Below are 18204 nucleotides of genomic sequence, written 5' to 3' on the forward strand. Positions count from 1 at the left end.
GAAAGTAAGCTATTTTAAACTTGCATTGTACATTTTACCAAGAATCTGCATAGTTTTTCATCCTAAACTAGGTTGCTTTTTTTCTTCTCATTGTCACCCTTTCTTGCACTTCATCAAAGGAGTATTTACTCTATGGAAAACTCATTGAATTGAGTATAAAATATCATGTAGAAGTTTCAGATGACTAAAACAATTGAACAAATATCAGACTGCTGTGGCCTTCTTTGATTGCATTGAAACAAAAACCATGGCTGAGTAATCAACATATTTTTATATGTACAACTCTTTCATTTCCCAATGCAAGATAAGTAGCCTATAAAAGATGTGATTTTCTGGAATTTTCCAGAAGAAATTGACTCTTTCACAGATATGCAGATGTGTATGGACATTGGGTCTTGGCAGTCGGCGGGGATATGCATTGTGAAAATTTTGTAAACTTCTTTTTCATAAGAAAAGAAATTGTTCATGTTTGCTGTACATAGAACAATGTGAAGTACTACTCCTGGGACATCACAATTATATCAAATGATGTGGCACGCAATTTGGCACAGTTCGAAGAATCTCTTGACTCTCAAACTACAAATCCTGAAAATGTGTAAAGACTATAATTTTGATTGTATGGGAGGTGCTGCATACTTGCACAAGCATTGGGGCTGAGCTGTAAAATGCAGCAGTGTGAATAATATTGCCAAACCTCCATCTAGGGTCTGGATTGAGTGAGGCACGAGACTACCCAGTGGGCTTCTCCCAAGACATATCAAAACACACTTTGCGTACTACCATGTGTGAAGTTCACCTCAGTCCCCTACCTACCAATGCTGCAAGGGGAAGGAATAGGCATAGTGCGTACAGAATGAGAGTGTTATACCTTGCTTTAGCTTGGAGGAGCACTCACAGGCAGATGGAACTGTAGTTTTTTTGTGGGTTTTTTTACCACTGGATTGAACATCACCTATGCAATAAAAGGATTTGCGTGTCATATCTTGGAAACTATGCCAGCGAGGAACAGAGAGAGATATAATAGCATTGACAGGTGAATGGAGAGGAAAATTAGAAGAAGGGGCAGAGATTCGTTTGGTTAAGTCTTGTGTGTGTTGTTGTTTTGGCGCATCTTCAGAAGACAGTTTGCCGTGTAGGGGATGCCCCCTGGAACACGTCAGTTTAAGTGCCCATCTCCCATCCGGTGGAAGTGAAGGAGCGAATTGTGACTGCTGTATAAAAAAGTTTGCACCACCAGCAACGCCGGCGATAGAACAACAGCGGTACTGAGAACTCACACGGATGCAGTGCTTGATGTATGATATTCTTATGTCACTGATAAGAGCGAGGAACTCTCTACTCCGTGCTGAGGGCATGACATACCCATGTACCGGCACTCTCCTGTGAACTTGCTCCACATTGCAGAATGGATTAGCAGGGGGACGATAATAAGCAACACATCACGCATGCCTGGGCCATAAAAAGGATCGAGCTGAATGAAAACAACGTGGTGCTTTAGGGGGAAAACAGTCATCACAAGATTCTTTTGGTACGCGAGTAGAGTAGAACGTGTCGTGGTACCGGCCGGGCTGTGGTGACAGAGAGAGACAGCGACAGAGGGGGAGAGAGGAGGAGAGAGAACACTGCAGGAAGGGCCTGGCGTGTGGACAAGGTAATCAATCCGAGGGAACAGCGTCTGTCGCGGCTGAACTCTTTATGGAACAATTTGGACTGTTTGATGTGATCGTTCTCAAAGCCACAGAGGGAGAGAGAGCTGAAGAGAGGGACAGAAGTGGGGAGAGTCTTGTGGTTGGAGTAAGGGGAAAATGTCAACTGGAATATCATTGATATGACTCACTGAGTGGAATATCACTTTGTGGGAGAATCAGGAGTGAGTGGATCTCCTAACATATATCTCCAATCATAGCAGTGTAGCTTTGTTGTGTTTTTTGTTGTTGTTATTTCTCCAGAGGAGATGCAGCTTACGGATATTGCACCATCGACCTTACTGGCAGGGATTTTTATGTTGAGATGCTGCCGTACCGGCAACCAATTTTTCAACTGTGGTAAAGCGCTGCGTGCAGTATGAACCGTCCAAATCGCCGTGAATTGGAATGGAGTGCGGAAGTAGCCAGTGTGGGCTTCGGACTGAGCGTGCAACGCGTGTCTGGAAGAAATTTGATTTGATTCAAGCCGCATTGAGGACAAGCCATTGGATGTGTTTGGGTGCCGACAGTGCAAAAGTAGACGATATATACGCAGTTCGTAAAAGTTGATGTGTAGGTCAAACTGTCTATCGGCGTAGTCTGCCTTGTGAAGCTGAATGCATGTTGAGACCAGCTGGAATACTTTTTGATATCAATCCATGTGATCACATCTTATGATGTCCATCATTTCTCTGCAGTTATTTCTTTAACACTTTGGTGGCTCCCAGAGCTGTAACAGAAAATGATGACTATAAAGTTTGATGGAGAAAAGTGACCATTTATGAACATACCAGGAGTGTCTGCAATAGGAGCTACTATTGTCCCATTGCGACCATATATGTATGATAACAAAAAGTGTTTAGACTTGTCTTCTAATGTGTAGCAGAGCGTAGTTGATTGAGAGCCTAGACAGCCGTTCACCATATCCCCCTTTTCCGCCTTTCTGGACTTCTCAAAGAAAATGACATGAGTTCTGCTGTTTCCTAAACAATAGGTTCTTTGCCCCCTGGCTATGCCTCAACCAAATGTTAAGTCTTCCTTCTAAGCCAAAGTGCTTCAGGCTTTTTAAAGGGGGTAATCAGACGTGACTTAGCCAGAGGAAGGAGTGCATGTGTGGTAGAATGCAGAAATGTCGCCCACCTTTGCAGCCTGCCAGCTACAAGCTCGTTGCGACCCGCGTCACCGTCTATTCCAGTGTGCACGTCGACCAGCGGCAGGTGCGCGCCGTCCACAATTGCTTCCTCGGGTGCCCGTTCAGTCCGGAGTATGGCCGCGACTGCCCGTCAAAGGGGGGTGGTGGCACGGGGAGGACGCGGCTCCAGGACCGAGTGCTCGCCGAGGCGGCGTTCATCTGCCACGCCATTCACTACGGTTTCTGCACTGTGGTGGCCGTCCCACCGGGTGTTGTCCCAAAAGGTGACGAAGACATCAACGAAAAGCGGAGGAGCAACGAACTCTTGCGGTACGTGGAAGATCCGCCAACGCCTTCTCCAACACCGACACCAACACCGACACCGACACCAGTATCACAAGTACCTCAGCCGATAACCCGCAGCTACCCGGACTTGGCGATAAAGGCTGGACCCGCCAAGGCCGAGATTAAAATCGTGAACTTCCCCGAACTTGCCCTCAGCAACAACTTGCCTGACCTTGTGACTAGCAATGACTTGTCCGATGTAGAGAGGAAAAAGTCTGCTGCAATCGCTGCAGCGGGCGATTTAGCCAATAACAATGTCATCCACATCGACGCACCAAAGAAACTTGTGAACACCAGCGAGGCAACAACGGCCAAGGCTAATCCTCATCACTCTCAGGATCTAGCCAAGGTGAAACCCAAGGTAACCTCAACCTCTCTTATGGCTATAAGATGCATTGCTCCACGCAAACCTTTTTCTGTGGTGGCCCATTTTGGCCACTAAAACTTTTGAACTTGATATTTTGGTGGCCCCAAAAAAGAAATGTATTAGTGCGAAATAAAATGATGCATGACAATCGATTGGGCTTTTAGTTAAGACCAATTGGGCCACTGAAAGGTACCCTTTTTGGAAATTTGGTGGCCCAACATTGATTTTTAGTGGCCCCAGGCCACTGGGCCACCGTCAATGTTGAGCTCTGTTTTGAGCCCTGTGGTATGGATTGTGAACCCATTGGCCTGGAAAAAATTGAAAACTCAGGGTAATACTACAATGCTACCATTGACTTTAAGTCTGTTAAAAATCATCCTGAGTTTTTCTCAGGTTATAAGTTATTAAAGCGACAGGCCCCTGGTTTACAGTGTGTCAAACTGTTGGGAAGTAGTGTATTAGTATTTGAGAGCTAAAGGGTTAAACAGGCTCTGAAGTGGTAAGATGATTACCTATGCAGTCTCTATATAGGCCGGTCCTCTTTGGGAAATATTGCAATGTTAAGATATTGCGTGTTTGACTTTTGCATTTATGCCACTGTGAAAGTTTATGATGTTATGATGCTTGAGAAATATGGTGATTTCTCACCAATGTAATTGCGCAGGTGCTGCACAACCCAGAACTATGTCGTTGACAATTATATAACCTGGCCAGCTAGGTGTGCATTTGTCATGTGGGTGGTTGAGGGATATGGGATTAGATGTTGCATGACAGAAATCTATAAAAGTTACATGGATTTCAAAAACAGAACGTTTTCCCAAAGCATGACAATGTTGGTGTCTCAGAATAATGTCGCACACAGGGGGTTTATACCATGGCACATAAAGAGTTTAAAAGAATATATCGATGTCATGCCACCAATACATGCACAAGCATGTCTGGGTGAACACTTAAGCACAAATTAATCCAGAAATGTACGAGCGTAGACACATGCTCCCTTTCCCTAAATTGCGATGATTACATTTCTCTCTATAAAGTAAAGCTCTCGATGAAAGAAGGAATTGTTGCAAAGGGAACAGCCATTAATGCTGCTAATAGAAAGCTCATTAGTGTTGTGATTGAATTTCTCCCAGTGGCTGGGATAGCATAGAACCCAGTTGCCCAGTTAAACTAATAGCCGGATTCACACGCAGGAATAATCGGTGTTTGCATCGCGATGTGAAAATCGATTAATATGGCTCTGTTTTCACAATGCAAAAAATCTCAACAACAACATAACCAAAACAAAACATGACATTTGAAAACAAAGGACTGGGTGCAAATGACGCACTGTCAATCTCCAGACTGTGCATGACTAAACGATATGACCTAGTGTAGCAAGTTGCATTATGGGATTGATAAAAGACTTGATAGTTTCTTTATGTACCATTCACACACGCCACATAGGACAAATTATCGCGAGAGTTTTAAAAAAAATCAAGCTTGACAAATTTTTACATTGTGATGTATACTGGAGGAATTAACAATTTTCTTCTTTTTTTCGTACATACACAAGTTTATGCATCTTGTTGCAAAAATTAATTTTCCCAAACTGTTAATTTCGGTTTTGTGTGTGAATGTGACAAATGTCACAAGGAGCTCACGAACTCTTGAACTTGACATATTAGAGCTCTTGCTCATTAGGCTCCCCCACATCCGTAGCTCACTCATACTTCATCAGAAGCCAATTAAGAGGCCACCATGTCAAGCTGTATTAATTTCAAAGAACTAGTCTAGATGCTTTTATTTCAAGGGACACTTACAAATTTTTAGGGAATCTCAGTTGACATGGGAGGAGGTTTTGCTTTCCGCTTTTGAAACAATTGAAAAGGGAGTGCCTCAGTAATTGTTCCTGTGATTACCCTTTCCATCAATCTGTGCATAGTTGCGACGCAATTCTGTGGTGTTGGTATTAGGGGTTAATGTCTGCGAGTTTGTGAACTTTACACCAGAAATGCCTGTCATTAGTCGTGCAAGTTTATGCCATTTAGGGCTTTGCAAAATAAATGCCTCCTACTATAGACAGGTCTTCTGTGAATGCTGATCTTAAAGGAAACCCAAACCCAAAGAGAAATGTGGATTGAGTGAAAGCAGAAACATTAGTAGAACATGTCAGTGAAAGTTTGAGGAAAATAGGACAATAGATGGTTGAATTTATGATGTTATGAATTTTTAAAGTTTTGGTGTTGGAACTGCTGGATGAGGAGACTACTTGAGGTTATGAAGTATGTGTGGACAACAATATAAAGAAAATACAAAGGGAATTCCACAAAAATTCACTTTTCTAGCATAATGAAAGACCGTGTTAACTGCTTTAAGAAAGCAGGGGGTAAATGGAATGTGTAATTTTCATGAAAAATGAATTATTGTGGAATCCCCTTTATATTTTCTTTATATTGTTGTACACACAATCATGACATCATAACCTCTAGAGGTCTTCTCATCCAGTGGTTCCAACACCAAAACTTTAAAAATTCATAACTTTTGCATCAATTGTCCGATTTTCATCAAACTTTCACTGATATGTTCTACTAATGTTGCTGCTTTCATTCAATCCACATTTCTCTTTGGGTTTGGGTTTCCTTTAAGTATGCAGCAAATTTATTCAGCATCTTTGATAAACTTGAGGATATCTTTTTTTTTTTCATGGTGATTGTGTGATTTCACCTTTAAGAGTTAAAAGCATCAACAACAGCTGTAATGCTCTCATATATTGTGCTAAAGTGGCACTCCTTATATGATACCTTCACCAATATTGGACATGCAATTTGCTGGCCAATAACTCTTACTTCCCTGTGGACAAAAATGGAGCTAGTTCATCATATGATATTCATCATTCTCTCTCTCTCTCTCTCTCTCTCTCTCTCTCTCTCTCTCTCCTGCTGTATCTTTCTCTTTCACTGTCTGTCTGTCTGTCCGTCATTTTTGTCTGTCTGTCCCTCTATTTGTCTCTCCCCTCTCCTATCTCTTGGAGGGAGGGGATACGTACGCATGGCTTTATTGAAAAGCATGACACACCATGAGTTTGTTGTGTGGCTCATGTGCATGGAATGTTATATCAGCCTTTTTTTCCACGAACATGCCCAAGGTACTTGAGAAATTTATTATACACGTTCATGGAAAAAAGGCGGATATGCTCTTTTGTTGTATAGCTATGTGGGATAAGTTTCTTCTCATGCCACTAGACTTATAGAATTATCATTCAAAGTATTGCTACAAATATCATTGTTATTATCATCATTAATATCATCACCATCATCATCATCAGTTTCACTGATTGTATAAACAGGCATTGGCGTGATTTGAGCGCTGTAAGATGTAGCATTGAGTATACGTGATTAAAGGGAACGCAGACCCAAAGAACAATGTGGATTGAGTAAAAGCAGCAACATTAATAGAACATATCAGTGAAAGTTTGAGGAAAATCGGACAATCGATGCAAAAGTTATGAATTTTCAAAGTTTGGTGTTGGAACCGCTGGATGAGGAGACTACTAGAGGTTATGACGTATGAGTGGACCACAATATAAAGAAAATATAAAGAAAATTCCACAAAAATTCATTTTTCATGAAAATTACAAATTCCATCAACTTGATACTGACATATGTTAAGGGTAGCAATTATTCCCCCTGCTTTCTGAAAGAGGTTAGTCAAGTGCTCTTTCATAATGCTAGAAAAGTGGATTTTTGTTGAATTTTCTTTATATTTTCTTTGTATTGTTGTCCACTCATACGTCATAACCTCTAGTAGTCTCCTCATCCAGCGGTTCAAACACCAAAATTTTAAAAATTCATAACTTTTGCATCGATTGTCCGATTTTCCTCAAACTTTCACTGATGTGTTCTACTAATGTTGCTGCTTTCACTCAATCCACATTGCTCTTTGGGTTTACGTTCCCTTTAATGGTTGTTTTTTTTTTTTTGTATACCAGGTGATATTTACTGTATATGCTCTTAGTCCTACAAATGTCAGAGGAAAGAGTCTGCTCATGTTGGAGATTTCGTCTCATCCGTGAGGATCAAAGGATGCTGTTATCACCAATGCAAGATGAACGAGATTAGTATTTAATCCCCACCACATAATCCTGCATTCAGAGACCATATAAGGAGGTTCTTGAGCCCTTGAGTTTGCAAAATATTTTACCCAGTCTTACGCGAGGAAATCTCGGCCCATTGCACCTTTGAGTGAATATTGACACATGGTACATTTCAAAGTACATGTTTAAGTATCAATCTGAGTTTAATCCTGCTCCATATCAATGTTAACTTTTGTAAGTGAAGTGAAATGAGACCTTTAGAGCTGTGTTAGATGGGACATAGAATGAGAAAAATGTAAAATGTTCAAGTTTCACATTGATAACAGTAATCCCATTTCCTAATTTGGAGATAGAAGGTGATGATGTCATGTTCTCACAGCTCCCTCGTGGGTCCTGTTCATAAATTTTCTCTATTTTTTTAAACATTAGATTGATAAAGATTAGTTGTCTACCATGACTGTTAAAGGCATAATTTACCATTTGCAGATGAAACAAAAACCCAGCATTAGTGCTTCAAAATAGTTCTAAAATGTGAGTTAGGGATAGAAACAACCATCGTAAAAATTTGAACCAGTATAATCTGTGTTAAGTATTGTTAAAACACAAAATGTGAACAATAGTTATGATAAAAATGTTTCCAGACTAACCCTTCTACAGTTATGGTTTAATGAGAAAAATAGTGATATCTCCTTATATTTTAGGCTTTATTGCAAAAATTTTATATAGTAGGATGTTTTGTGATACAACTGTTTACTGACCTACGTATCTTTATGCATCAAAAGTGATATCTTGAACAGGTTTTAAATCGCTGCTCCCAAAGGTAAACATGGCCTTTAAGAGGAAAAGGGGGGGGGGGAGGGGGGTGGGGAGGCTTTTCACCTGACCATGGGTACCAAAGGATAATGTCTGCCAATGCCATGCCAATGCCTTTGACCGATTTTGATGTCATTTTACCCATTTAGACAGTTCATGAAATATATTTCCGAAATGTTTACCATTACAAAGTGCTAGACTGATGTTTACGCATGCAGTATTTGCCCCGACAGCGATTATTTGTTCAGAAATTCCCACAATGCATACATCACACATGAGTGATTCTAATCAGCTAGCTACAATTTTTTTTCTGTTTTTTGGCATTGGAATGAAAATATGTTGCACAATATTTTGCAAATAATTGCTGTGTGGTGTTGGCCGTGAGGCATAGTTTTGTAGCATAGCCCTAGGAACATATCTTTTTGTGTGGATTATCAAGGGCTAGATCTGTCAACTGTCATTTGTACTTTGAGAAAACTCTAGAAGTATATTATTTTGCCTGAAAGCAGCAGTGTACAGTACCTGTTATGACTATCAATTCACATGTGTAGCAACATGTGTGTGTGTATTATGCAAACATGTGCACATATATTGTGTATCAATTCATGCATCTAGTCTGTGCATTTAAAGGTACAGTGAGCAGTGATTATATGCATTGCAGTTTGTGTACTAGGGGAATGTTTTATGCATCCCAGCTTTATGCCACGTTCTGTTTTTCTCTTATTTTCTCTCTCTCTTTCTCTCTCCCTCCGTTCCTTCTCTTTCCCCATCTCTCTGTTTCTATCTATGTCTCCCATTCTCTCTCGTCCTCTCTCCTTACAGTCAAATTGAATTGAGTGGAATACCAATAGAGGGAGAAATGAGGATGGATGCAGATTCTTCGTCCTCCCCCTCTCTTTGTTTTTTTTTTTTCTGCATCTCTTCCTGAAATTAGTCTTTGCACTGCATCTGTTCCAGACCCTTTGCATTTATATTCCATCCATACACTTTGCAAATTATCACTGGTAGAAAACAAAGCCCTGCAAGTGATGACTTCTAATTCCAAAGCAGTGTAAAAACAAAAAACAAACACTAACAAACAAATAACAAAAATACAGCAATCACTGTCGATCTATGAAGAGCCACCAAAAAAAAAAAAAATTAAAAATATATATATATTGGATAGCAAAGTTTAGATCCAATTTTTCTGTATCAACCCAAGCACTTGAGTAAAATCAGTGAAAGTTATGTAATGTGGGATGTACTCAATAGAGTAGACATATTCTTCATCTTTCATAGAAATATTGTTGGTCCATAGTTCTACGGTATTCTGTCCAGGATGTAATGATGCATTTTTGAAACGTGTGTGCTCATTATGTAAACACAATTAATCCTGTAGAATAGATTCTTGACATTGCCCTAGATATTCTCTTGCCAAAAACATTAAAATTGCTGTGGTTATCATCACTATTCCACATAGTAGGTTCAAACAGGGTTTTTGGTATAGACTATCTGTGCATCTTTTCATTTCCTTAGTTTAGTCTTGGAGCCACAGGAGCACTTTCAGATCTCAGGTGGTACACAAATCTTCTCAGCATTTTGTCATTTGAAATTGAAAAAAAAAAGAGAATGACTGTAAATTATTCTTCAAATATGTATTTTTTACTTTAATAATATCCAAACAAAGATGGCTTTTAACGGTGTAGGGATCGTAGCTGTTATTTTTTTATTTTATTTTATAATTGTTTTTCTTAGCCAAGACATGGTTCTTTTTAAATTAGGAGTTTGCCTGATAAGTGATATTATGCAGCAGAGGCAAACTCCGCCACTCTATAATGCATTCAAATTGAGAGATCCTTAACCCGTTGAGGACGGTTTGATTTTGCTACAACACGCATTTCCCATAGACGCTTGCCCGAGTATACTCGGGACTCGTCCTCAGCGGGTTAAAATAAAAAGAGGAAAAAAAAACTGTGAAAATACCTGGAGACTAATGATTAAGTTGTGGTACAATCCATTACTCTATAAAGCACTGTGGAACCAATTTAAATGTACAATTAACATATCATTATTGTCTCATCCCATTGTGTATGTGTGTGTATGTGTCTGTATACATGTGATATTGCATATTCATATGTGTACACACTGACCTTACCTTCTTCCAGTAAATTACTGCCAGAGGGTTGACTTAATTCCCCAAATTATGAACTTGTTGCCAAGATACGAATGGTTGTCACGGCTTCCTGTTTTCGATCCAAAGTTTCCTGAAAGACGGCCACTCTGAAATATGAGCATCAGTCCTGCAAATTCATTGCGAGTCTCGTGCAAGAGCAGAAATACAAAACATTGTGTAAAGTAAAACTCAGTATTGATGTTAAAGGGTGTGTACAGTTCTGGTCGAGGTGAAGATTTAGCTTTTAACGTTTTGTGAGATATTCAGAAACCACTCTATGAGATGTCAAAGAGCATGCAGTTCTATGGGGTATCAAAAGTTTAATTGATGAAAACCGGTTTTGAAATGGCTGAGATATCCAAAAACATGGTGAAACAAAGAGATCCTAATAAAGTTGTGGCATGTCGCCTTTTATTGTTAGCACTTTTTGGGATATCTCAGCCATTTGAAAACCAATTTTTATCAAATAAACATTGAATCCTTCTTAAAATTACATGCTCTTTCATATTTCATAAGAGGCTTTTCATTATCTAACTCAGGAATGTTCAAAACATGAATCCCTACCTCAACCAGCACTGTACAGTCCCTTTAACCACCTTTGCGTGATGTAGACAATTTAAGGAAAAAGGACAATACCACTACATAGATAAAAGGGGAACAGAGACTTTAGAAGCAAAATATCTCTTGATCATGTCCTGTAGTTCACTAGAGATTTTCTCAATGTACATTAACCCGTTGAGGACGGTTTAATTTTGCTATGACATGCATTTCCCATTGACACTTGCCCGAATATACACAGGACTCGTCCTCAACGGGTTAAGAAAATCTCTGGTGATTTAAATGAAATTGTTTCATTACATTGAATGTGCTCCTTTTATCAAACTCAACTTGAATCGCAGCATCAGTTTTCCCTTTAAAATGCTTCAGGCTCAAAATCTAAGGATTTTCGTGTAGAGTCTGAGGAATCAAAGAGCATTAAATAGCAGAAGGTGCAGACCGAAATTGTCTGATTATCAAGATATATATTTTGCATTACTGGCTTATAGGTCAGCATGACTGTGCCAGGGTGGTGATTGGCATTTTGCAGTCGACGGATGAGTTCGACGCAATCCTGCGTAATTTCTGTCTCAAGACGTGGGAGCCCATGGTCTAGACAGATTTGAAATCGCTCGGTCATGTTCCGTGGGGACCTCTCCCTGGAACAATTATTGCTGTTACCAGACATACCTCTAAATTTTTTTTTTTTTTTTTTTTTTTTTTTTTGCGCTGTCATGCAGAGTTGCTTCAGGGATTAGAGCGACATATTTTCAATAGCTCAACATTGCCTCCATTTCACATCTGTACTTTTGTTGGTGTTTTTTTCTCTCCTCCAATTTTTGTTGGGTTGTTTCCTCTCTTGGACATCTCTCTGTGAGCCAGCCAAATTTGATTTGAACAGTTAAATCAGTTCATCTATTCCTTCAATTAGATTAAATTTACCTTCATAATTTTCAGCATGGCAACATGATATGAAATTGTATCAATGGGAAACATGGGCAAAGGAGTTGATAGCAAAATCTGTAGAATTGTTGTAACGTGTTCATATGTTGTACTAGGGTCACTATGCCTTCCTCAATATTTTCATTACCATTTATGTCATACCATGTTATTCTGTGAGTATGCCATAAGTTTTGTGATGACCTGATTATAATAAATGAGCTTCTCCTTTTGTATGCTAACCCCCTCATACCAGTTATATCATTTGGCATACAGTCTACAAGTACTGCATACATGTATGAAAATAAAAGCACACTAAATTTTGTGCTTGTTGTATGTAGCACTATTTTATGTTTTGATTTAACAAAACCAAAAAGGCTTGAATTTCATCTTTCCCTTCCTAACAGTAACAGTGCAAAAAATCAGTCATGCAAAAATGTCCGCTTTTACAGTATACAGTATTATTTGTACAGTGGTATACAGAACTTATTCCTCCCCCCCCCCAACCATATATTATCATGGACATAGTTGTGCATTATATGTTTTATAACCCTTGGCAACCTCCATACCATTTGATCTCAGGCATTACAGTGTTTGGTTTCCATGAGTGATGAGCAAGATACATATCGTATGAATTCCACTTTGAGTAGAAATACTTCTTTCTGATCAAACAAGTAGGCCTAAATCCTTAAAATTGTTTTTTTTTTGTGACAGCTATTCCAGGAGCAGCGAGAGGCCAGCAAGCGACAAAACTCCACACAGGCAATAGTCAACGTTCCCCAGTTCTACTTTCCCTTCGGGAAGCCTGTGCCCAGTGAAGAGAATGAGGCAGTGCTGAAGAGGTTGACGGAGGCCTTCAAGACACTCCCGGACCAGAAGGCGGAGAGAGGAGACATGGACAAAATCACACAGGTGAGCAGATAGTAATCAGGGGCGGATCCAGGAATTCCGTAAAGGGGAGGCGCCGTTACAAAATTAAAAGGGGGCGGACCCCCCCTTATTTTTTTCTTTTTATTTCTTTTGTTTTAACAAAAAATAAAGAGGGGGCGTGCGCCCGATGCGCCCCCCCTGGATCTGCCATTGGTAACACAAGGTACATTCTGATGGCAGAAGGAGTAAGATTTAGATTGCGATCGGAATCCCGATCGGAATCCCGATTGGAATCTTACTTTTTAGATAACCATTCAAATAAGGCAAAAATTTTGCTGAATAACTGCGATTGAAACATTGGTGTTTTTTTGTTAGGCGTTCACATGACGACCAAAATATTTCACTAATTCACTCGAGTGGAACCCCGTGACCTCAGCCTGACCCCAGCCACTAGAGCTACCCAGTGTGTAGCACAGTCAGATGTGTCACACGTATTCACGCATCGCCGCACACTGAACGCAGGCCCAGGCCCGGACACTTAAACACACATGTCATTAATGTGTATTGTATGCACTCACTACTGACCCTGATACCTAATCATTGGCTCTTTGCAGCAAAAAACGGACCATACTATGGCCACCCCAGTGGAAACAGCTGGTGCAGTGTGAGCTTAAAAACATTATTGTTCAGATCACCATTTCGGTGAGACACGGCGGGGCACAGTGAGCTTAAAAACAATTGTTCAAATCACCATTTCGGTGAGACACAGCGGGGCACTGTGAGCTTAAAAACAATTGTTCAAATCACCATTTCGGTGAGACACGGCGGGGAGTAATCATCCTGATTATTTGGGAAACATTGCAATTATGTGGGAAAATCGCACAAATAGAAAGATATGGATCGTGATCCGAATCGCGATCCGAGAGGGATACAAATCTTGAGATTTGCATTGTGATCCAAATCTTTTGATTTTCGCCTGTATGAATGTAAAGATCTCACTAAATTTTCCCATGAGCATTGCAATCCAAATCCCAAGAAATCGTGCGATTATTTTGAAATAATCATGATGATTTATATTTGATAATTTGAGAAATAGCGCAATATTTTTCACTGCTATGAGTGTGTTATTGCTGGAGCAAAAATTCTGTCGATTTAAATCCGGTCATTCAAGACATGCATGCTGGAACGGCACACAAACACAAGGGCAATGGTGACCATTTGGGCAGATTTCAGCCATGCGCTGTTTGATCAACAAATAATCACGATAGGCAATAAGCAGGATATTTCTGTCCATCAGAACAGGCGCAAAAAAATCTTGGTATCTGGATTGCGATCGTTATCCCACTCTTTTGTCCATGTGAATGTGTTTAGTGAGCTACATCTTTGAGGATAGATGTTTGATTGTTTGTGGATTACTATTCCCATCAGCACAGAGGGGGTGGGGGGGGGGAGAGAAGACAACAAAGCAACTTACAGTATTATTCTATGGGTTATGTGGACTTTTGTATTGAAATTAGCTAGCATATTCCTTTGAAACTTCTGGGGAACATGTTTTTACCCTCTTCTTGAAAGGACTGTGAAAGGACAGATACCTGTACATTTATGCACATGGCGGTCTGTCAGAAGCGATATAGATGCTCCCTGTCTTTCTACTTATTGACTGCATGCGAGCATTTCGCATCTTGACTGCTTTTTACGTTTACGAGCGAGTCCTTCATCCGAGGCTGGCACGTAGCGATTAATAGTGGCATTCTTTCACTTCTCATTAGCGTTATTAAGCGCCAGCCAATGGGTCGTGGCGAAAAACAAGAGTTGATAAGTTGTTTCTTTCCAGTGGACAATTGTGGAGGGTTTTATTTTTCTTTCCCCTACCTACCTGGATAATATTCTGCAGAGCTCTGCAGATTAATGGGTAATATCATCACAGAAGATGTAATGATGACTGATCTGATTCTGTGTTCAGAGTGAAAAACACATGACATATCCATTTGTGTGTGTGTGTTTGTATGTACATGTATGTGTGTGTGTGTGTGTGTGTGTGTGTGCTTAAAAAAAGACTATCTATGAATCAAAGAGAACATATGTGACCCGCTACAACAAAAGGGTCCTAAAGTCGCGCACGGTCGAAGCCGTGAAAATCGAGTTTGAAGTCAGAGCATCGAAAATTGGTCAAAACTTACGATTTTCTGATTTTGACATATAATTGTAGTCTGACATATCTTCTATCATCTGTCGAAATTTTGAAGCAAAATGGTGAAAGGAAAGACCAAAAAAATAGCGTTTTTCTGGGCCATGGTTTTTGGCGTTTCAACGAAGCAGAAACTGGTTCCAAAATTTGGATTGAGCGCCACAAATAGGCTCCGCCCCTAACAACGACCAGAGTGATCTCATTGGTCAGTTTGCTGCTTGCCGCTAACCGAAGCGTAAAGCTCACACACTGCCCAGTCGACTGGTGCGTGCTTGCGGGGTGCGCTATGCCCAGCCGCTTCTCCTGGCATCCTGGTCACTGATTTGTCGGTGAGGAGACCGCCGACGCTGTGCTTGAATGAGCATTTCGGGAGTTGCTAGGGCTTGCCTTCTACTGTCCGGAGGTGACAACTGACTTGCGTGTCCCTTGATCGCGATTGCGTCGCAAGGACAACTTTTAGGGTGCTTTTCTTGAAACAGTGATTTCCCAGACGTCTCGACATGCTCTCTTTTAAACATCGATATCTCCGCAGCCGATTATCTTTATAAGATGGGTTGTATATCAATTTAAAGCAGAAAGATTAGGAAATTATGCCATGCAATTTTCAAATAATTGACCTCGCCCGACTTTAGGATCATTTTGTTGTAGCGGGTCATATATTAGAAGTCTGTTGAGATGATATCTTTGGGCTCAGATTAATATCTCTCTCAAGGTAAGGAGGGCAGTGTTTATATGATATACATAATACTAATAGCTGAAAATTGTGAAAATGAAGGAAAATAATTCAACCTAGCTCCGTAGGAAATTACATGGGTACTGTATACACTGAATATTTTGTGAGGTTTTTATTTTTGTGAATTTCCCGAGTCAGGTGCTCTTCACAAAATTAAAGACATGCAAAAATTTTGACTCTGATCCTGATATGAATGTGACTTACGTGTACACAATTCTCCGTTCAGTACAGGACCCCACAATCGCGAATTTAACCACGAAATTGGTAGGAAGTGGATTCGCGAAATTTTAGACTTGCCAAATATATGGCGTATACAGTAGTTGTTTCATATAAATGTTTTCTTCATATAACACTTCTCTTCTGTTTCTCTCTGTCTGTTGATCTCTCATGGTATCTCTCCCTCTCTATCTATCTATTTACCTCTCTCTCTGTCTATCTCTGTATCTTTATATGTATCTCTCTATCTATCTATCTATCTACCTCTGTCTCTCTGTCTATCTCTGTATCTTTCTATTTCTATCTCTCCCTCTCTTTCTTTCTCTATCTCACTCTCTCTATTTAGAACTATCTCTCTCTTTCTATCTCTATCTTCCTCTATCTATCTATCTCTCTCTCTATTTCTATCTCCATCTCTCTTTTCTATCTCTCTTCCTATATCTATATCTATCTATCTCTCTCTCTTCCTCTATCTCTCTCTCGATTTCTATCTCTCCCTCTCTTTCTTTCTCTATTCACTCTTTCTATTTCTATCTCTCTCTCTTCCTCTATCTCTCTCTCGATTTCTATCTCCATCTCTCTTTTGATCTCTCTTGCTGTATCTATATCTATCTATCTCTCTCTTTCCCTCTATTTCTATTTCCATCTCTCTCTCTCTCTCTCTCTCTCTCTCTTTCTCTCTGTGTCTCTTCCAGTTACTCTGCCTGTAGTTATGTGACACAAATAGTAATGCCATCATTCCTGTGGGATATTTATTGTGACAGAAACTACTTTGACCGCGTCTTCAAAACATTGCGCCCGGTAGGCTCCATGCGTCACATGTGCGTCGTCTTGTCGACATATATCCGAGTCACTGTCGAGGTAGCTTGGAAAATATATAGATATGGTGCCAATGAAATCTGCACTATCTGTTCTATTTTTGTTCTCACTGGGCCGAGGGGGTTAAGGGATACCAATGGAAAGTTCAGCGCTTTGCGTATGCCATGTTTTGCTAGTATACTACAGAGAGAGAGACTTCAATATAAGACAATTTCATGAGTGGTGGAATTCACAATTCAGAGCCAAGTAGATGGAAGGAGAAAGGAGAATGACTCTTTTTGAGAGAAAAGTTTAGTGATTTTCTGCCGTGGAGACAACATACAGCACATGTGTGTTACGGGAGCAATGTATTTTATGAGCTATTAATTTTTAAAATTTCAGTTGACTCGTAAAATGGTTAGAAATAAAACACTACGAAGGATATTGCATTTGCAGGATGGGTTGCTGCCAAAAAAAGCAGCCCATATGGTGATATTTTCAATATGTGCTACATTCTGTGAGATTCCCTAGCATCCAGAGAAAATGATGATAATTTGGTGATAATGATGATAAAGATAGTGATGATTTTCAACAAATATTGCTTTATTTGGAGCCGTATTATTGTGTATTCTAATAACAATAATAATGATAATAATAATTATTATTGTAATAATAATAATATCAATAATAATACTAATAATAATGATAAATTAAATTATTATTGTTATTATTATTATTATTACCATTATTATTATTATTATTATTATTATTATTATTATTATTATTATTATTATTATTATTATTATCATTATTATTATTATTGATAATATTTTCATCATTATCATTATCATTATTGTTATCATTAGACCAGAATAAGCATTGTTATAGTACTGATAATGGAAATAATGATAATGATAATACTAGCAGTATTAATTCTGATGTGGCTTTCGAGTATGACAATCACTATTATTGTATTGCTGTCATTGTTACTACTACCATGTAGTGCAGTCATCATTATTATCCCTAATCACTCCAGGTATCTTACAAATGCCTGAGGATAAAAGGATCCACCACATCAACAACATGTATTCAGCACATTAGCCAATGTCATGCATCAAATGGCTTGATACATGTATGCATATCTGCTAGATTGCAAAACATCATGCGCAGCAATGTGCTTCGTGAGGTTCAAAGTCCTCCGGATGTTTTTACGACTGGGCAAATATCCGGAAAAGAGATAATGAATTGTTTGATCATCTCAAAAACACAACTACCCAATTCTCATGAGGCAATAATGACCCCTTCTGAAAATCATTAAATCTGGATTTATCAGTTATTGATCTACATTGTAGTG

The 18204-nt window shown here is 39.5% G+C and overlaps 1 protein-coding gene across 1 annotated transcript in view; it reads left to right on the top strand.

Moving 5' to 3' along the window:
* Window positions 1-1669: 1669 nt before the first annotated feature.
* LOC139742991 (serine/threonine-protein phosphatase 2A regulatory subunit B'' subunit delta-like) overlaps window positions 1670-18204 on the top strand; it is a 54362-nt gene continuing 37827 nt past the window's right edge. The window contains exons 1-2 of the mRNA XM_071653497.1: window positions 1670-3523; window positions 12760-12957. Coding sequence (XP_071509598.1) covers window positions 2795-3523; window positions 12760-12957 — 927 coding nt within the window. The 5' untranslated portion in view covers window positions 1670-2794. The remainder of the gene's footprint in view (window positions 3524-12759; window positions 12958-18204) is intronic.

Source organism: Diadema antillarum, unplaced genomic scaffold (assembly GCF_040938485.1).
Source record: "Diadema antillarum isolate AM-2024a unplaced genomic scaffold, OU_Dant_1.0 seq00001041_RagTag, whole genome shotgun sequence".
Classification (NCBI taxonomy): Eukaryota; Metazoa; Echinodermata; class Echinoidea; order Diadematoida; family Diadematidae; genus Diadema; species Diadema antillarum.